Source organism: Ammospiza nelsoni, chromosome 11 (genome assembly GCF_027579445.1).
Source record: "Ammospiza nelsoni isolate bAmmNel1 chromosome 11, bAmmNel1.pri, whole genome shotgun sequence".
Lineage (NCBI taxonomy): Eukaryota > Metazoa > Chordata > Aves > Passeriformes > Passerellidae > Ammospiza > Ammospiza nelsoni.
Window position 1 is genome coordinate 1806215 of NC_080643.1, and position 17745 is coordinate 1823959.

Sequence of the window (17745 nt, forward strand, 5' to 3'; positions counted from 1 at the left end):
CACGGATAAAATCCCATTCCAGCCATCTCCTCTCGGGGTTGAAGAACTCCAGCTCAGCCTTCCTCACAGCAGAGATGCTCCAGTGCCCTCGGCACCACCCTGGCTTTTCATTGCACCCTCTCCACGCCTTATGCGGATAAATTTTTATCCTCTATTGTGTTTAGTTTATTGTCAAGCCATTTCCCCACGAGGTTTAATCCACTGCGGGTTTATTCACACCAAGCCCCTCTCCCATGCCCACAGCCCGGCCATGCAGCGCCTGCTCTGGGGACTCGCCGGAGGTGCCACCGGGGGCGGCTCTGCCCTGGTCACCTTGGCCGTGCCCTGTGAGCAGAGGAGGAACCGCTGTCCCCCGGCACCCCGAGCCCTCAGGCGGGAAGGGCAGTCCTGGATCAAGGGGAACGCGGTCGGTGCGAGCCCGGCGCTGAGCACGGAGCCCTCGGGCCCGCAGAGGCCGCGGCTCCCGGCCGTGCTCCGGCGGGCTCGGGCTCCTCCTCCGCCCGCCTCCTGCCCCCGCCCCGCCGCCTTCCCAGCCTGCTCTCCGGGTAAACAGCGATGGCCGCCGAGGACCGAGGCGGAGAGCCCCGAGATAACATGGGGAACCACCTCCAGCTGGTGCCCGGTGAGGGCCGGGCCGGGCCGGGGGCACCCGCGGGGGAGGCACCGGGCCGGGGCTCGGCAGGCGGGTGGGGAGGGGAAAGGGAAAGGGAAAAGGAGAAGGGAAGGAACGGAAAGGAAAGGAAGGAAGCGGAGGCGGAGAGGAGGGGGAAAGAAAAGCGAAGCAAAGCGAGGGGGAGGCGGGCAGAACCTCGGGCGGTGTGCGGAGCGCTGAGGGCCGGGGGCTGTGGGCGCTGCCGGCCGGTGCGAGCCTTGGCCCGGGGCCGCGGGCTCCTGCGGCCTCTGCTGCTGGGCTCCTGCAAATCCTTCGAGGCCATGACTGCTCCATCGAGGCCGCAAATTTCCATTGAGGCCGTAAATGTTCCTTGGAGGCCGTGGGTGTGCGGTGCAGGAAGGGACACGGGTGCTCCCGATGGGGTGAAAGGCCCGTGGGTTTCCCGGCAGAGCAGGCACTGCTCTGTGCATCGAGACCGCTGTGAAACCCAGAGCCCAGCAGAATCTGAGTTCTTTTAGGGAGTCTCTGCTCTGTTTTCCAGTGAAAATAAGCAGGGAAGCAGAGGTGCTGGATGGAGAACAGTGCTGGATCCCATGTGCTGCCCGGCTTATCTGTCACACACAGCAGAGCAATTCCTCACCCAGGGAATTACTTCATAATTATTGCATAATAATGTGTTTTTCTGCCTATGGTGCCTCCACAATGACAGGAGATCAAATAGGTTGGGAAGCAGCTTGTGCTTAACTGGAAAGCATTATTTCAGAATAAGCATGCAGGGGAGAAGGGAGCAGGAAATCCTGCCAGGAGCCAGTGGCATTTCCCATGGCAGGAAATTCTGTGAGCTCTTTAGCTCTGTATGTTTTAAATAATAAATAAAAAAATATTGAATATTTTAGGAAATACAGCCTTAATATCACCATAATATAAGCAATTTTCCTTGAATATTGTAGGAAATACAGCTTTAATATGACCTTAATATGACCTATATATAACCTTGTCCCTTTTCCTTAAATGAGGGTCATATTTCTCCCTTTCTGCACAGAGTCATTGAGAGTGGATTGGGTTGTGCTAGTGAACCAACATGAGGAAAATGTGATTTTTATTATGCAGGGCAGCCTTCAGCGCTCGCTTTTCCCTCTTTCCTGTGTGCTGGAGGTGCTGCTAATCCTGGAATTGAAGGATAAATAAAACCCAGTATTTGGGGGTGTGAAAGCTTCAGCTTGTGTTGCCAGCTGGGAGGGAGGAGGAGCGGGAAGGCGCCGGGGTTTGCTGTGTTTTGGGCTGGCTGGTGCTGCTGCAGTGGAATGAGTCATCACGGTCCCTCAGCCAGCACCACACAGCAGCCACTGTGCGCTCTTGGCAGCAGCCAGCAAAAGTTTGCTGGGCACAATTCTTTCCAATCAACTGCTGCTAATTCCTTCTGCGTTCACAAAAGCAAGTGGGGCAGCCTCTCCCTGTTAAAACTGCTAATGATGGATGCAGCCGGCTAGGAGCACATGGAAAAATCAGAGTATTTTATTTTTTTCCTCTCCTCCATCATGCAGTGATGCCCCAGAACCAAACAAAAACTTCCTGCTCTTCCCCCCAATCAAACTAAGTAAAATAATTGCTGTTTTGTACATCTTGAACATTCTGTAATTGTTCATGGTTAGGGCTGCTAATTGAATATAAGAAATTTCATATAGATGTGGAGTATTTTTAACAGTCATTAGGCAGATGGTGTCTCATTGCTGAAAGGACTGTAATTAGTTACAATACCAGAGAGAGTCTGTAACCTCCTTTCCTGTGGTGCTGGATCATTTATTGCTGAGATAAATTCAGTATAGGATGGATTTGTAAGAGCAGGTTCTGTAAACTGTGAACTGTTTAAAAAAAAACATAAGTGAGGTGAAGCAGAAATAAGACCAGTGACTAAACATTTTGTGGGAGCATTTAACAAATGTGTCTGGAGGGCAAAGAGGGGAAAAAGGGTTCTCTAAAATCAGCTTTTAATGTTTTCTTCACTGTTCTCTTGTACTCCCACTCTCAGAAATAGTGAAATTGGTGGTGTTCCCATTTCTGAAGGAAAATTCTGTGCTTCTGCAGCATCTTTTTTTTGAATTTCCCTGCAGAATCCTTCAGGATGAGTGAACCCCTCCACCTTTTATATTTTCAACTCTGAACTGTTTTTAAAGAAGATATTAATTGCAAAGGCAGGCAACTAGACTGGGTATTGTAATTTTATCTTGTAATAGCTTTCAAGGTCCAAATGCTGTTTTTCAGCCCCCCTGGGATTATCCATTACCCAGCAGCTCTTGGTGTAAGAATCCTAGAGACTGGTTTATGCTAGCATGAGGTTTAGGCATAACATGCTGTATAAATAATGTTTGTGTTCAGAGGAATAGGGTCAATTAATGCAGTGACTGATGATTTAATTGTCCTCTTGCCTGCAAATGACTTTAGGCTTGGCTGAGGAACGGGAAGGAAGCTGTAGTTTTTAAATGCTGTTTAGTATCTGAAATCCCTTGGAGTCCTGTGTTTGGCTTCCTCAGGAGCTGCCTTTGCTGGGTTGGTGTTCGGTGTGCACACACAGAGGTTGACAGCAATTAAATTGTCTAAAATACCAGCAAGAGTCTCTGCATGAACACAGAGCTTCCCATTGCTTGTTACTCACTGCAGCTGAGTGTTGGGGTTTGTGCAGCTTCAGACCCTTTGCTCATATCCTGCAAGGAGTGAGGTGATCTGGCATCCCGGGGTGCTGACAGAAAACCTTTAGAGCTGAGATGAGGAAACACCACTGTAGTGAAAACCTGAGCTGACAGCCTTTGTTTATTGTTTTCTTCCAAGGAAAGTTGTTCTTTAGGCCTTCAGAAAAAAAAATTACCAGCTTTTGACTCTTGCTACAGAATGGTGATTTTGCTGTAACAACAAGAAAATTATTTCCTTCTGGTTTATTTCCCTGTGCAAAGCTATAGCCTGGGAATATTGAATGTATTTCCCCTGATTCTCAGGTTTTTCTCAGTATCTCAGTCTTTGCTGATTGTTTCCTATACAATATTCTGTATGTCCTTCTTAGTAGAGAGCGAGGAAGAGGATGACAATGAAATGGAAGTGGAAGACCAAGATAGTAAAGAAGCTGAGAAGCCAAACATCATTAATTTTGATACCAGTTTGCCCACATCACATGTGGTATGTTTTTATATATTGTCCAATAAATATATACTGAAAATATTTAAATGGGGTTTGTATAGTTTTATTGTAATGTTTTTATGCCACAAGCTTGGTTTTATTTTTACAGAATCATCATCAGATGGTTTGGGTTGGAAGGACTGTAGAGGGCACACAGTTGGATCTCCTGGTCAGGGACAGCTTCTGCTGTCCCAGGTTGTTCCAAGCCCTGTCCAGCCTGGCCTTGGGCACTGCCAGGGATCCAGGGGCAGCCTGTGCCAGGGTCTGCCCACCCTGACAGGGATGAATTCCTTCCCAGTATCCCATCCAGCTCTGCACACAGAGTGGGCACACAGTTGCACCCCCTGGGCAGGGACAGCTTCTGCTGTCTCAGGTTGTTCCAAGCCCTGTCCAGCCTGGCTTTGGGCACTGCCAGGGATCCAGGGGCAGCCTGTGCCAGGGTCTGCCCACCCTGACAGGGATGAATTCCTTCCCAGTATCCCATCCATCCCTGCCCTCTGGCAGTGCGAAACCATTCCCTGTGCCCTGGTACTCTGTTCCTTGGGAAGAATCTCTGTCCACCTTCCCTGTGGCTCCTTCAGATACTGCAGGTCCCCATGAGATCCTTGTGGGGGCTGAGTGACCCCAGAGCAGCCCGTGCCCGTGCTCCCCGTGCTCCCCGGGCCCTCCCTGACCCCCGTTCCCTCCTGGCAGTACCTGGGCTCGGACATGGAGGAGTTCCACGGCAGGACGGTGCACGATGACGACAGCTGCCAGGTGATCCCCGTGCTGCCCCGGGTGATGGTGATGCTGATCCCCGGCCAGACGCTGCCGCTGCAGCTCTTCCGCCCCCAAGAGGTTAGCATGGTGCGGAATTTAATTCAGAAAGACAGAACCTTTGCTGTCCTTGCATACAGGTAAAAGCCACGGGCGGGTTGCTGGTGTGTGCAGCATGTTTGTAGCACAGTTTCTGTGGATACTAAAGCAAAAGCAGATGGTTGCATCAGTTCTGTGCTCGATGACAAGCTGAAATTGTTTAACAGAATTTGGCTTCCAATGTGTAATGGCAGTGTAGGTGCTTGACAGCATTTCATGTTTGTGTGGAGAAGCAGCAAGTGCTGATCTGTGTCCTTGGCTGAGCATCCTCCTCTTTCAGGAACTGTTTGTTCCATCTTGTTAAAGAATAAGCCTTGACCTGAAATGTGAAAGTCACATTCTTGTTTTGAGAGCTGTATTGTTGCTTATTTTGTGTGTGAACTAACAAGCACTGGCAAATGTTTCACAGTGGAGTTGAGACACAGGAGGTGATAGAAAAGTGGAGAAGAGAAAAGCTGATTAATGCCAGAAGAAGTTGGGAATGTTCCTCCCTCTTCCCCCTGCAATTTACTATGGATTAATTGTGTGGGAGGTGGGAACAGTTCCTGTTACAAAGTCAATCCAAAGAATGTTTGCTTTCAGTGCTTTCAGTGTCTGCATTTGAAATGCTGACACACTGGTGATCCCTGTGCTCCCAGAATGTCACATCTAGACCCTAAAATAAAATCAAGTCATTTGGCAAAAAAACCCAACCAACCAAAACAATAGAAATTGCTTTATAATGGAAAAATTATTATTGTGATTAATTAAAGGTGTTTCACCAAAAATTGCATTTTTGATCAGACCAGTCATGTACAGTCAGTGCAGGCAGAGTGGAGTCTGAATGAGCAGTGCTGTTTGGAGGGGGTTAATTAATTCATTTTTAATTATGTTACTCTTAGTAATGCACACGAGAGGGAAGCACATTTTGGAACGACAGCAGAAATCTATGCCTACAGAGAAGAGCAGGAATATGGAGTTGAAACAGTCAAGGTGAAAGCAATAGGAAGACAGAGGTTCAAGGTGCTTGAAATACGAACACAGTCAGATGGGTAAGAAATGATGCAGTTAATTCTGTCAACTTTCAAGTCAAATCAACTTTCATAGGAGTTTTCTCTTATTTTCTATATTCCCATTTCATAGCTGTGATATTTAGAGGCTCTTCTGACTAGTTTTAACATATTATGTAATTAATGCCTTTTTCCATTTCTAAAAGTGATCAAGATCCTGAACATGCAGTAAGAATATGCTGAGTCTTCCCTCATTTCCAGCTCCTTGGCATCATGCCCTGCACCATGGCCAGAGGTCCAGGCTCCAGCATTGATCTGGGACCATGTGACAGTTCTTAGCACAATTGCTAGAGCTTCTGTCATATTTTCTGCAAGGCTTGTGAAGTATTACTCCAAATCTGTAAATCTAGAGCTCCTCACCCATATCCTGCAATTCAGCATAGAGGCATTGCTTTAGAAGGAGGTCTGGGAGCATTTCTGTGGTTTTGTGACCTGCAGCTGAAGAAATGAAGAATATTTGTGCTGTTTGCTCTCTAACATTTGGTTCCAAATAACAGACTCTGAATGTTAGAGCTTAGGAGAAGCCCTGCTTGGACACAGGGTGGCAGTGCTTGGACAACTGCAGCAGCAGCACCTTTGTTACTGGGAATTCACTGTCCAGAACTCCTTAGCAAGAAGAACATTTCCATAATTCTTGGTATTTCTGATTCCTGAGTGCTTTTGGCGCAACATAATCTTGTAATTTATTGTAAGTTACCAGTTCGGTGCTGTCCCTGTGAGAAAATTAGAATTTTTTACACACTGCTCAGTATTTCAGGACTTCTGCTGCATAATCCTAATAAGACATGAAATCTTTCCTGCTGGACAGCGCTTTTAGTAGCCTCAGCCATATTCTGAGGTCTTTGTGGAAGAGGTGACCTTTGATGCTGGGATATTAAAATCTGATCAGAGTCTGTATCCTATTTCTGCTGATTCTGACCTCGAGCTGAGCACAGAAGCTTTTGTGGTTTGAAGATAGCAAAGTGCATTTCAGCTGAACTGAGCCATTGAGATGGAAGAGCTGATTATTTATACCAAAAGTAACTTGAGGAGACAGAAATCTAAATCTATAGTGCTGAGATGGTGGAACATTCAGCTGTGTTACCACTGCCAATCTGTCTGTATTTCTGTCCACCACAATCCCAACAGATCTGTAGTTCTCTAAAATAAAAGAAGTTCTGATGGAATGGGTTGTAGGTTAAATTCTCTAGTACTGTGATTAATCCCTTGCACCAGCCTGTGTTCCCATAAGCAGTAAAATCCATTTTATTAAATGCATGTATTAGAAAAAACATTTAAAATGTGTACACCTCATGTTTTTGTTCCCTTCCTCAGAATCCAGCAGGCCAAAGTACAGATCCTGCCCGAGCGGGTGCTGCCTCCCACCATGGCAGCAGTGCAGCTGCAGTCTCTCAGCAGGTGCCACGTGCTCCCCTCTTCCAAACCCACCTCCTGGCAGGACAGGGCCATCAGGCAGTGGTGGCAGAAGTACCAGAAGGTGAGAAGTTATTCTACAGCTTTGGTTATTCTGCTTTTGTATTTTTTGTCTGAATTTCTGATGCCATCTTGAAATCGGTATCCAGCTCCATCTGTAGAGGAGGAGGAGGCACAGCAGGGAAGGCAGATTCCAACCTCCTGCTTTTCATGGAGTCCCACACTGGTTTGGGTTGGAAAGGTCCTTAAAGCCCATCCATGTGCAGGGACATCTTCTGCTATCCCAGGTTGCTCCAAGCCCCTCCATTCTGGCCTTGGACACTCCAGGGATGGGGAGTGCACAGCCTCTCTGGGCACCCTGTGCCAGTTTATATCTGTATTTATTATTTATTCCATTGTTTTGGTCATTGACACAGAGAAGTTACCCTGAAATCTTCTGTCTCTGTAGAGATCTTTGGAACTACCTCCAGAAATTAATACAGAGTCTTGGTAACTCAGCTCATGTTTGGATTTGCTTTTTTCTTCAATGGTTTTGAACTCTTATACTTTCAAAATCAAATTAAAAACTCCTCTGATAACAAAGAGCTCTTGATTCTCAGAGTTCCTGACCAAGTTCATGTGAGTGAATGAGAAACTCTGGGCTGTGGGGTAGAAATCCCTTCCCAAGGCTGGTTCTGTCAGGTGGAGCTGAAATGAAGGGAACCCACTGCAGGAAAACCTGGGGTGCAGCTGCAGAGCAGGGTAATTGTCCTGTTACCTCCATCTCTCTCCTGGTGTCATTTTTAAATGAGGAGAGTTGCCCTCAAGGGGGAGATGAGAATTGAATTTGTACATATTTGCAGAGCAATATGAGCCCCTCTTGAAAACCAACATAGTTGTGGGCTGCTTTTTAGACTTCTATTAACTAAAGCTCTCCATTTCTGTGTTCAGGAATCACTGGAGAAAATTGGTTAATTAAACAAATGACATTACACTGGTGGAAATTTGGTGGTTCCAGGGACAGCTGGTGGAGACTTAGGAACAGATGCACTGTTAATAGCACTTAAATTTTCAACTGTCTTCATTTCAGACAGACACACTTTTGAAAGACATAAATTTTTATTACTAAACATCAGAAATACCAATAATATAGAGACAGGTTTTGTGATAAAATCCATGTATTGTCCTGCTCAGAAGGCTTAGCCCTCAGTGCATCTGAAAATGGGTTTGGAAGCTTCACAGTGAAGTGCTGGTCCTGATGGAGGTAATTTCTTGTATCTTTAAATAATCAGGTCTGTCTCCCCTGTTTTATATTTTTTTTTTAAAAAGCTATCCTTAAAATCTGCTTTTGTTAAAGAATAAATATTTGTGGGTTTGGTTTCAGAGGAAGTTCCACTGTGCAAGTTTGACATCTTGGCCCCCCTGGCTCTACTCTCTCTATGATGCTGTAAGTTCACCCTTAAATCAAATAACCTGCAGAGAGCTTTATAGTTGTAATATCTAAATGTGGGATAATAGAAAAGCTTTAATTTTATTGGCTCATAATTTCCATTTTAAAGCCTTTTATATTCAGTGTAGTGTGAAAAGATCAGGAAGGGCTTCCCCCACTGTGGTTGCTCCCTCCTTCCCAGAACAAATGTCTGGTAGGGATACAGAGATTCTGATTCCTTCTGTATTGTCTCAGAGCAAAAACAGTTAAAATATGCAGGTACAAAGTGATTCTTTAATTATTCTTTAATTAAAAACTACTGTCCACTCAGGGAAAAGAGCTTACTCTACATTTTGCTTCCCTTTTGTTTTTTTCCTGAGAAGAAAACAGCAATACCTGTGTATTTAAATTAGGCTTTTCTTCCAACAAAAGGAAACCTTGATGGAGAGAGTCAAGAGGCAGCTCCACGAGTGGGATGAAAACCTCAAGGATGAATCTCTGCCATCAAACCCAGTAGGTACGAGCTTTTCTGAACCCACAGTTTTAATTTCTTAAGAGACCACAGCTTCGATAATTACCTGTGGTAGAGTAAATAGAAACAGTTGGATTTATTTCTCTGTTAATTCTAACAGACCTGCTGCTTTCTCATTTCTAGATTTTTCTTACAGAGTTGCTGCCTGCCTGCCCATTGATGATGCTTTACGTATCCAGCTGCTCAAAATAGGCAGTGCTGTGCAGAGGCTGCGCTGTGAGCTGGATATCATGAACAAAGTGAGTCATTCTGCTTTGTTTGCCATCAAACTACCAAAACCAGGAGTGACTGTCACAATCCCTTCCAGAAATGATGGAAATCCCAGCTAATCCTTCCTGAGGATGTTTGGGTGTTCTATTATTTCTTCAAAAGTTTGCTCGAAAGGAAAATCATGTCTTAGTGCTGGGTTATGTTTGGCAGCAAGAAAAAACATATATAATATATATACAATATATATTCTATATTCTATATGATATATGATGTATCATATATCATATATGATAGTGATAATATAATATATAATATAATCAAACATTATTCTATTCTATTCTATTCTATTCTATTCTATTCTATTCTATTCTATTCTATTCTATTCTATTCATAATTATATTTGCTTTTGTTAGAAGTATTTCATTGTGGCACAGCACATTTTTAGCCAAGAGATGGTGCTAGAAGTCCAGTGTTGTTAACAACCATCACAGCCCCACACTGACACCACAGGCATCATTTTGGCATGGAAACTTGTGGATTTTGTAGCAAAATCTTCGTAGTATTGAGCATAAATCTAAAGATTGGACTAAACAGATTATTTTTACAAAAGACACATTTATTTCTTAGGCAATTCCTTGTTAAGATGTTCAGAAACTTGTTTCCATTCTTTCCATTGCCATGGCCTTGTAGTGTTCTAAATTTTCTATTTTTGTGTAGTACAGTTCTTGGTAATAATTTGTATTTTTTGAATTACAGTACTGTATTTATCTAATGGATGCATAGCAGTGGGAGTTTTACCTGTTTGCCTAAAAAGTAGTGTCATTAAATTCTTGCCCTTTTCTGAGGAAAAGTGAACCTGAGGGTCATTTTAATAGTGATCCTCTTCCCAAATTCATGCAGCAGAAATTTAAACAGACAGAAAACATCTCTTCCAGATTCTGAGACAAAACGGGCAGGTGTTTGCCTGAGGCTGTAGTCAGACTAAATTTCACTTGTCTTTTCTGAGTTGAAACTCTGAAAACACCCTGATACTCAAGTTCTGCTGAGAACTGTTCCTGTTCAGCAATTATGTGTGTTCCATAAATTCCAAAGAGATAGGAAAATTTAAACTAGCCTCATAAATTCAAGTTAAAGTTGCTTTTTAGCCTATACCCAAAAGGTGTTTTCCTCATCATTCTCTGGCATTTTGGTCTGTAAATGTGTTTAGCTGTTCTGTGTTAGTGTTAGAATGGGGAGAGCATTATGGCTGTTTACAGTTTATTTAGCAGCATTTTTATCCAGAGTTCTTCAGGATGCCCTGGCTTGTTCAGAATGCCATTTCCAATAATAAAACTGATCCTGAGAGCTGATCCATTTTCCTTTGATACCAGTGAATGATCCTGTACTTTTCTCACCTGCCCTGTTGTTAACCCGGTTCCCAAAGCTCATTTCAAGGAGTGTGCCTGACTGCCAGGTGCAGCACTGGAGTTCACTCGGGAGTGCTAATTGCAGTCATTAGAGAGCTTTGGGAGTGGACATGGAGTGGAGAGGGGCTGAATTGGACCCTGAGTGCTGTGTGAGCATTGCAGTGAGGTGGGGAAGGTCCCTGGCAGCAGAGAGGGGCCAGGGTGTTGGAAAAGAAATGAAATTTAGCAAAATATTTAATTATAGTGAGTTGTGTGTGAACTGGTTTGTTAAAAAGTAGTTTTGTAGCCGTTGAAAGTGTGTTGGGTTTTGTGTGTTACCTAGCAGGTAGTCTTAGAGATTTAATAAATAATTAAACTAGTGCAAGAAGGTAAGAATGCTAACCTGTCTGGAGGCAGCATACAATGCTCTTAGAATAAGATAAGCAGAAGATTAATGATCTTGTTGTGAACCAAGGAATGTATCACAAGGGGTCTGTGACCAGGCAAGGGGAACGGAGGACTGTTTTTTTTTAGAGACTAGGCAAGGGGAACAGGGAACTGTTTCTTGGAAACTTTGTTGTGAACCGCATGTATAAGAGTGAAGCACCCATACGTGAATTTGGGGGCTTGGACTTTGGGACGTGAGTCCCCCAGCTCCCCGGGCCCTTAATAAAGCACCCACAAAACTTATCCGAGTTTTGTGTCATTTATCAATCGGGCAACAAGGGCAGCTTCAGGGGGGCTGGAGAGGATCTGAGCAGTGGAGCCCATGTCCTGCCTCATCTCCAGCGAGCAGGGGCACCTCCGGGAGAGGGGCTGGAGCAGCTGAAATCCAGCAAAACCCTCTGAAGGGAGCAGAGGAGAGAGCAGGGAGTGGTTGGAGTGTGTGCTGTCACAGCTCAGGGGGCTCAGGAGCACAAACTCCAGGTTTTAGGAGCACTGTCCCTGAGTGCAGCATTTTATTCCAAAATCCTGTGGCTCATTTTGGAGGAATTTCACAGGCATTACCCTTAAAAAGAAGTACAGGTAATGCATGTCCTGAAAATGAATGGGAGTGTTCTGCTGAGCTGATTTAAATGCTGCTTTTCTGGGCAGTGTCAGTGATGAATTGTTTAGTTCTGCTTTGTAGAAAATGCAGAAGATGGATTAATCTGTTATAATCTCCAGGAGAGAGATCAATATGTTTTACCTATTTTTGTGAGGAAATTAAACCCATTGATCTACAGTACCCTCAAATTTAAGAAAGACTTAATGATTGCATTTGTCTCATCTGCCTTTTCTGTGCTGTACTGCAGAAGAGCAAAGGTTGTTTTTCTAAATTAGCCTTTAGAGACCTTAAAAGGTTGGCTCATTTATTATATTTGTGGAGTCAGATCCAATTTTCTGTGTGTGAATCTTTTTGTGAGGAGATGATATGAAACTTATTATGTCTTTTAGATAATAATTAATGTTTAAATAAGTGAAATGCATAGAAAAAATACCCACATCAGTAACTGCTGAACAAAACAATTGGTCCAAAGTCTGCTCTGATGGAAAGAGAGAGACATTTTTTATTATTTCCCGCTGCTGACAAGCATCTGGAAATTAATGAGATTACCCTTTTGTTTCTCTTCCCCAGTGCACATCTCTGTGTTGTAAGCAATGCCAAGACACAGAAATAACTACCAAGAATGAAATATTCAGGTGAGTTTATTACTCTTCATCTTGGGCAGCTCCTAGGTCAGAAACATGGGCCCAGCAAAGCAGATTAAGCTGGGATAAGTCTTAAAACTGCTGGGTTTGCCACAGCTCCAATAAAATTTAAGTAAATATTTATAGAGAATTTATATTTGAGCTTTTTTAATAAAAAGTTTGGGAATCTCAGCATTTCCAGGTATATTGGAAGAGAAATTGGTGTCGTGCCACACCCCCAGCACCTCACTCTGAACAATTTGAAATATAAATGTGTCACATAAAGACTTTTTCATCCTGGCATTTCTGAATAAAGATTTAGATAAATTTTATTTTCCAGGACTTCATTTATGTGTCAATTAAAATGCACTAATTAGTGGATATAAACAGGCTCCCAGGATGTTGGCATGCAGGGAAGGTTCCTATTGAAGCCAATAAATGTTGTGATCCCTTTTTTCTCTGAAGAACTGAAGGTTATTTCTGATAACTGGCCCCATTCTTTCTTTGCCCTGTACAGTATCTCCCATGTTTAACACCGATTACATTTCCCAAATAATTGCTGCCTCTGTCAGCCTTGTCACTGCTTTTAATCTTGATGAACTCCCAGCAGCCCATCCCCTCTGATAATGGCAAGGTTAAAAGATGCTTTGGCTTAACAAAGACTCCCCACAGTTTTTCTTTATCAGTGTGATAAGGAGCTGATGGGGTAATTAAAAGCCATTTCTTATCTTCTAATCAAATAATGGATTGCAGACACCACAATTCCTGCTGTGTCAATATGATGAACTTTTTACAGAAGGTGTTGAGAAGTTGGTGCAATAAATGAACATTTGTGCTTACTTTTAAAGTTACATTTTCCTTGCTTTTCTTGGAACTTGCTGTTTAAAGTTAACACACAGGATGAGTCTGTCGTGGACTTTCCTGCAATTCTAAGCAAATTTGAGTAATGATATTTTAAATCACCATCTATTTTCTAAATTATTTTAAATCAGCATCTATTTTCTTTCAGTTTTTAATGCCATAATTCAAGGCACTTTTTTTTCCCCCACAAAAAGGGGATTTTTTTGCTCTGTTGAAATATTTTAAGCTTAGCTGTCAGTTTTTCCTCTGTTTACATTTGCCACATTTTGGGCTGCGTTGTTGGGGTTTTTTTGTTTGTTTGTTTTTTAGGTTTTTTTAATTTTTCCTTGCATTCTGACAAAATTCCCTGTGTGTTGCAGCTTGTCCCTGTGTGGGCCCATGGCAGCCTATGTGAATCCCCATGGGTACATCCACGAAACCCTCACTGTGTATAAAGCCTCCAACCTGAGCCTCAGTGGACGCCCCTCCACAGAGCACAGCTGGTTCCCTGGGTAAGGGCAGCAACATTTTAATAGAAAATTACCCAAATTGCCTATTTCTGGGAGGGTGGAATAGTAAATACTGAGTTTTTTGGCACATGTCATTGTTTTGCTCACGTGAAAAATAAAGAAGTAAATTTAGACTTATTCAAGATACAGAATAAAATGGAAAAATCACATATAATATTGCACAATTTAGTATTTTTTAAATGGGGAAATACTAAGATTTTAAAACATAGTCTAGAATCTAAACCGTTTAAACCAAGTTGTCTGGAAATTTCTTTGTGTGTAGTTTTGTTTAAAGTACAACTATTTTCAGAATTGTTTTCACACAGCTTTAGTGCAAGTGAAAACCAGAATATATAAATACATTTCATCTACTGAAATACATTTTTATATCTAAAACTTGAATAAATGTTACATTAAATTAAAAATTAATAACATTTGTATTGATCTGATTATATTTGATTTTATTTTAATAATAATTAATAATGAGTCTGCCTCTCTGAGGCAATAACAGAATTAAGTGTTAAGATGTAAATAATAATAATTGCCTAATAATAACAGGTTTTGCATTTAGGATTTTTTTTCCTGGAATATCACAGAGAGCTGAGCAATGACTTGGAGGATGTCTGGCATTTCTGTCACATGTTTTAACGTTCCCTAAAGAAAATTTGAGACTTTTAATATCTGGACTTAATATTGCTCATCCTTTTGTGTTTTCTCAGCTCTTCTATGATGGCTTTGAAATATTCATGTTCTACCTCGTAAAACTGTTAGAAAAAAATCTCTGCTGCTGTGGGAGGTGCAGCAGTCCCTGTTCTTGGAAAAGCAGGGCAAAAATCACTTTCATTGCCGTTAAATAATTTACTCTGAGAAGTTTTGTGACCCCTCTTCAGGGCTCTCAGCATTTCTGGGACAATCAAAAGCTTTGGTCGCTTCCTCTCTTTGAAGAGGCAATAGAGGGCTTTGGGGTGGGATGTTTGTGGGATTTTCTTATTTTAATTTTTGGAGCTTTGCAGGGTTTTAGATGGGCACTGGGCACTGGATTCCTGAGGATTCTTGGAAATCCAGCTGGGGATTGGTACCCAAATCCAGCTGGAGATTAGTTCCCAAATGCAGTTTGGGGTTGTTAGAAAAATTTAGCTGGGGATTGGTACCCAAATCCAGCTGGGGATTGGTATCCAAATGCATTTTGGGGTTGTTACAAAAATTCAGCTGGGGAATTTGGTATCCAAACCCAGTTTGGGGATTGGTACCCAAATCCAGCTGGGATTGGTATCCAATGCGTTTTGGGGTTGTTACCCAAATTTAGCTGGGGATTGTCACCCAAACCGAGTTGGGGGTTGTTACCCAAATCCAGCTGGGGATTGTCACCCAAACACAGTTTGGAGATTGGTACCCAAATGGAGCTGGGGATTGGTATCCAAATGCAATTTGGGGTTGTCACCCACGCCCAGCTGGGGATTGTCACCCAAACCCACTATTGTCACCCAAACCATTCTGGGGATTGTCACCCAAGCCCAGCTGGGGATTATCACCCAAGCCCAGCTGGGGATTGTCACCCAAACCCACTTTGGGATTATCACCCAAACCATTCTGGGGATTGTCACCAGACCCACTGTGGGGTTGTCCCCCACGCCCAGCTGGGGATTGTCACCCAAACCCACTTTGGGATTATCACCCAAACCATTCTGGGGATTGTCACCCACGCCCAGCTGGGGATTGTCACCAGACCCACTGTGGGGTTGTCCCCCACGCCCAGCCGGGCCGTTCCTGCCGGAGCGCTCTCCCTGCCCGTTTCCCCGAGCCCGGCTCTCTGTGCCCCGCAGGTACGCCTGGACCATCGCGCAGTGCCGGCTCTGCGGCAGCCACGTGGGCTGGAAGTTCACGGCCACCAGGAAGGAGCTGAGTCCCCCCAGGTTCTGGGGGCTGACGCGCTCGGCGCTGCTGCCCCGCATGCCCGAGGACGCCGAGGACGCGGAGCGCGGCCGCTCGCCGCTGCTGTGCCTGTGACAGCCGGGGCCCTGCCCGGGGCTGCTGCTCCTCCTGTGCCCAACCCTCGCCGGGAACCAGCTCGGCCCTTGCCCGTGCTGCTCCCGCACAGGGCACCGGACACACCAGGAGCGGGACACCGGGAAATCTCTGAGCCACCTGGACACAGCTGAGACTGGACCTGTGGAGTTCCCACCTGCAGTGAAGGAAGGAAGGGGGATGGAAACTAAAACCAAACTGAAATCCCAACCAGCAGAGTCTGATTGCTGCGGTGTTCCCGGGATGGTAGATGGCAGTAGCTGCTGTGGAGTGTTGGCCATAACACACTTACACGTGGTTTGCTGGGAATCCCTGTTGCTAACTCTCTGAAGTCCTTCAGGTTTGCTGCTTGTGCTGTTTCTCAGCTTTTTGCTGAATAACCGTGGAAGAGAGAAGCAGCCTGAGCATTTCTGAGTGCTGGAATGTGCAAAGCTGGGATTGCAGCTCCTCCCAGGATGGACCCCGTGGGGAAGTGTCAGTTCCTTACAAGTTGTCTCATCTGTTTAGTCCATTTGACTTTAGAAGTCTTAAATTTTAAACTGTTGGTAAGAAGTGCACAGGTCAGTCCCAGAGGGTAAAACAGCGTTGTCATGTTCTGTTCAGTGTGCTTCAGTCACTTCCCCAAATTATTCCTGGTTAATTTACCAGTGGAGGTGGCCAGGGGATTGGGAAGGACTCTAAACCACCCCACTGAGGTGGATTTTTCAGTAGTACTTGTTGTGACAAAGGGAAGGAAAAATCTCTTTTAATTATTTCATTGTAACTTTAAGATCATAAAGTAAAATTTCACGTTATCACCTTATAAAGAGCAAAAGTTTCCAAATAAAATAGGAATACAGGCAGTGCTTTTTTGTGGGGAGGTTTCTTGGGTTTTGGTTTGGTTTTTGTTTTGTCTTTGCTCCACAAATTGGGTGCCAATCTGGGGCAGCTTTTGCCAGCGATTTATCTTTTTTTCCCTCACAGAATGCACTTTTTTGATGGCAATGGAGATTTTTTTAGTGCTTGTGCACATAAACACTTGTTTTTCTTGTGAAGCTTTTATCATTCACTCTTCATTTCTTCACAGTGATGTTAAACTAGTCAGGTGTAAGACATGAGTCAGGCTCCAGGCAGGTGTAGCAAGGACAGATCATTCAGCTGAGGGCCAAGGCCAAGCCTGGCACACCAGGAGTGTGGAAAACACCCCAAACCATGGACTTCCTGCTGGGTATTTGTCTTGCCAGGTATGTAGAGATTAATTGTGTAACTCAGGTTTAGTTCTTTGGAACTTTCTACCTCTGTGCTGCTTCTGTTCTTCTTAGACACCTTTAATTCCGTGCTCAGTTCCCTGTGCAGTGCCCTGGCTTGGCAGTGAACTGTGGAAAGCAGAATTTGGGATGTGGCTCTGAGCAAGCAGAGGGTGATGGTGGCTCCTTTTCATCCAGAAAACATCCTGGATGTGGATAATGATTCATGATAAGCTTGGAAAGCCAGGCACTGGTGCGAGAGGGAGACTGGATGCTCTGTGTTAGTGAATCCACTGGAACCAGGCCTGGCTTTCCCTCACCCAGCACATCTGGGCTGTGTATTTGGGATATTTTGTTCCTTTCCCCCCAGAGTCCCTCCTGTCTGTTGTTCCTGTGGCCCTCAGTGGGCCTTGGTGGTGACAAGAAGTTGGAAGGTGCTGCCTTGGTGTGAGCAGTCACTGGGGGCTGGGAAGGGAATTTCAAAAGGATTTTCTCAGCTGTCACTGAATTTTAAAGGTTCAGTTCTTTTGGCCGAGTCTTTTGGATTCTCAATTAAAAATGGCAATGTTTGAATCCAGAATAAGCATTTTATGGTGTTTTATGTATATAGTCAAATGTAAACTAACATAATCGAGGTAAGTCAGGAGTAAATTAATGCTAATTAAATGTCATTGTTGATGATGCTGTTCCATGTGCTAAACCTGTGCAGTGCTTGCTATACTGAGTCCGTGACACTTGCCAGGTTAAATCCTGTGCTGGTGAATCTGGGAGCTGTCAGAGCATCCAGCACTCCAGGTGTGGGTTGGGGATGGTTCCTTACACTGGTTCGTATTTTCCATCC

The 17745-nt window shown here is 44.2% G+C and overlaps 1 protein-coding gene across 2 annotated transcripts; it reads left to right on the forward strand.

Annotated features, from left to right (window-relative positions):
- Positions 1-530: 530 nt before the first annotated feature.
- Positions 531-16520, forward strand: CRBN (cereblon). Of its 2 annotated transcripts, none has more exons than XM_059480365.1 (11): positions 531-622; positions 3669-3781; positions 4475-4677; positions 5518-5667; positions 7000-7162; positions 8462-8524; positions 8939-9023; positions 9162-9277; positions 12252-12316; positions 13525-13656; positions 15477-16520. In XM_059480365.1, the coding sequence occupies exons 1-11, from the start codon at positions 556-558 to the stop codon at positions 15658-15660; spliced, it is 1341 nt and encodes a 446-aa protein (XP_059336348.1). In that variant the 5' UTR covers positions 531-555; the 3' UTR covers positions 15661-16520. The 2 variants fall into 2 exon arrangements, with proteins under 2 accessions (XP_059336348.1, XP_059336349.1); XM_059480366.1 differs by having other exon boundaries at positions 566-622; positions 3672-3781.
- The last annotated feature ends 1225 nt before the right edge of the window (positions 16521-17745 follow it).

Coding starts and splice junctions, on each gene's coding strand:
- CRBN (XM_059480365.1), top strand. CDS start 556: ATGGCCGCCGAGGACCGAGGCGGAGAGCCCCGAGATAACATGGGGAAC. Junction 8,525..8,938: donor TCTACTCTCTCTATGATGCT/GTAAGTTCACCC, acceptor TTCCAACAAAAG/GAAACCTTGATGGAGAGAGT. Junction 9,024..9,161: donor TCTGCCATCAAACCCAGTAG/GTACGAGCTTTT, acceptor TCTCATTTCTAG/ATTTTTCTTACAGAGTTGCT.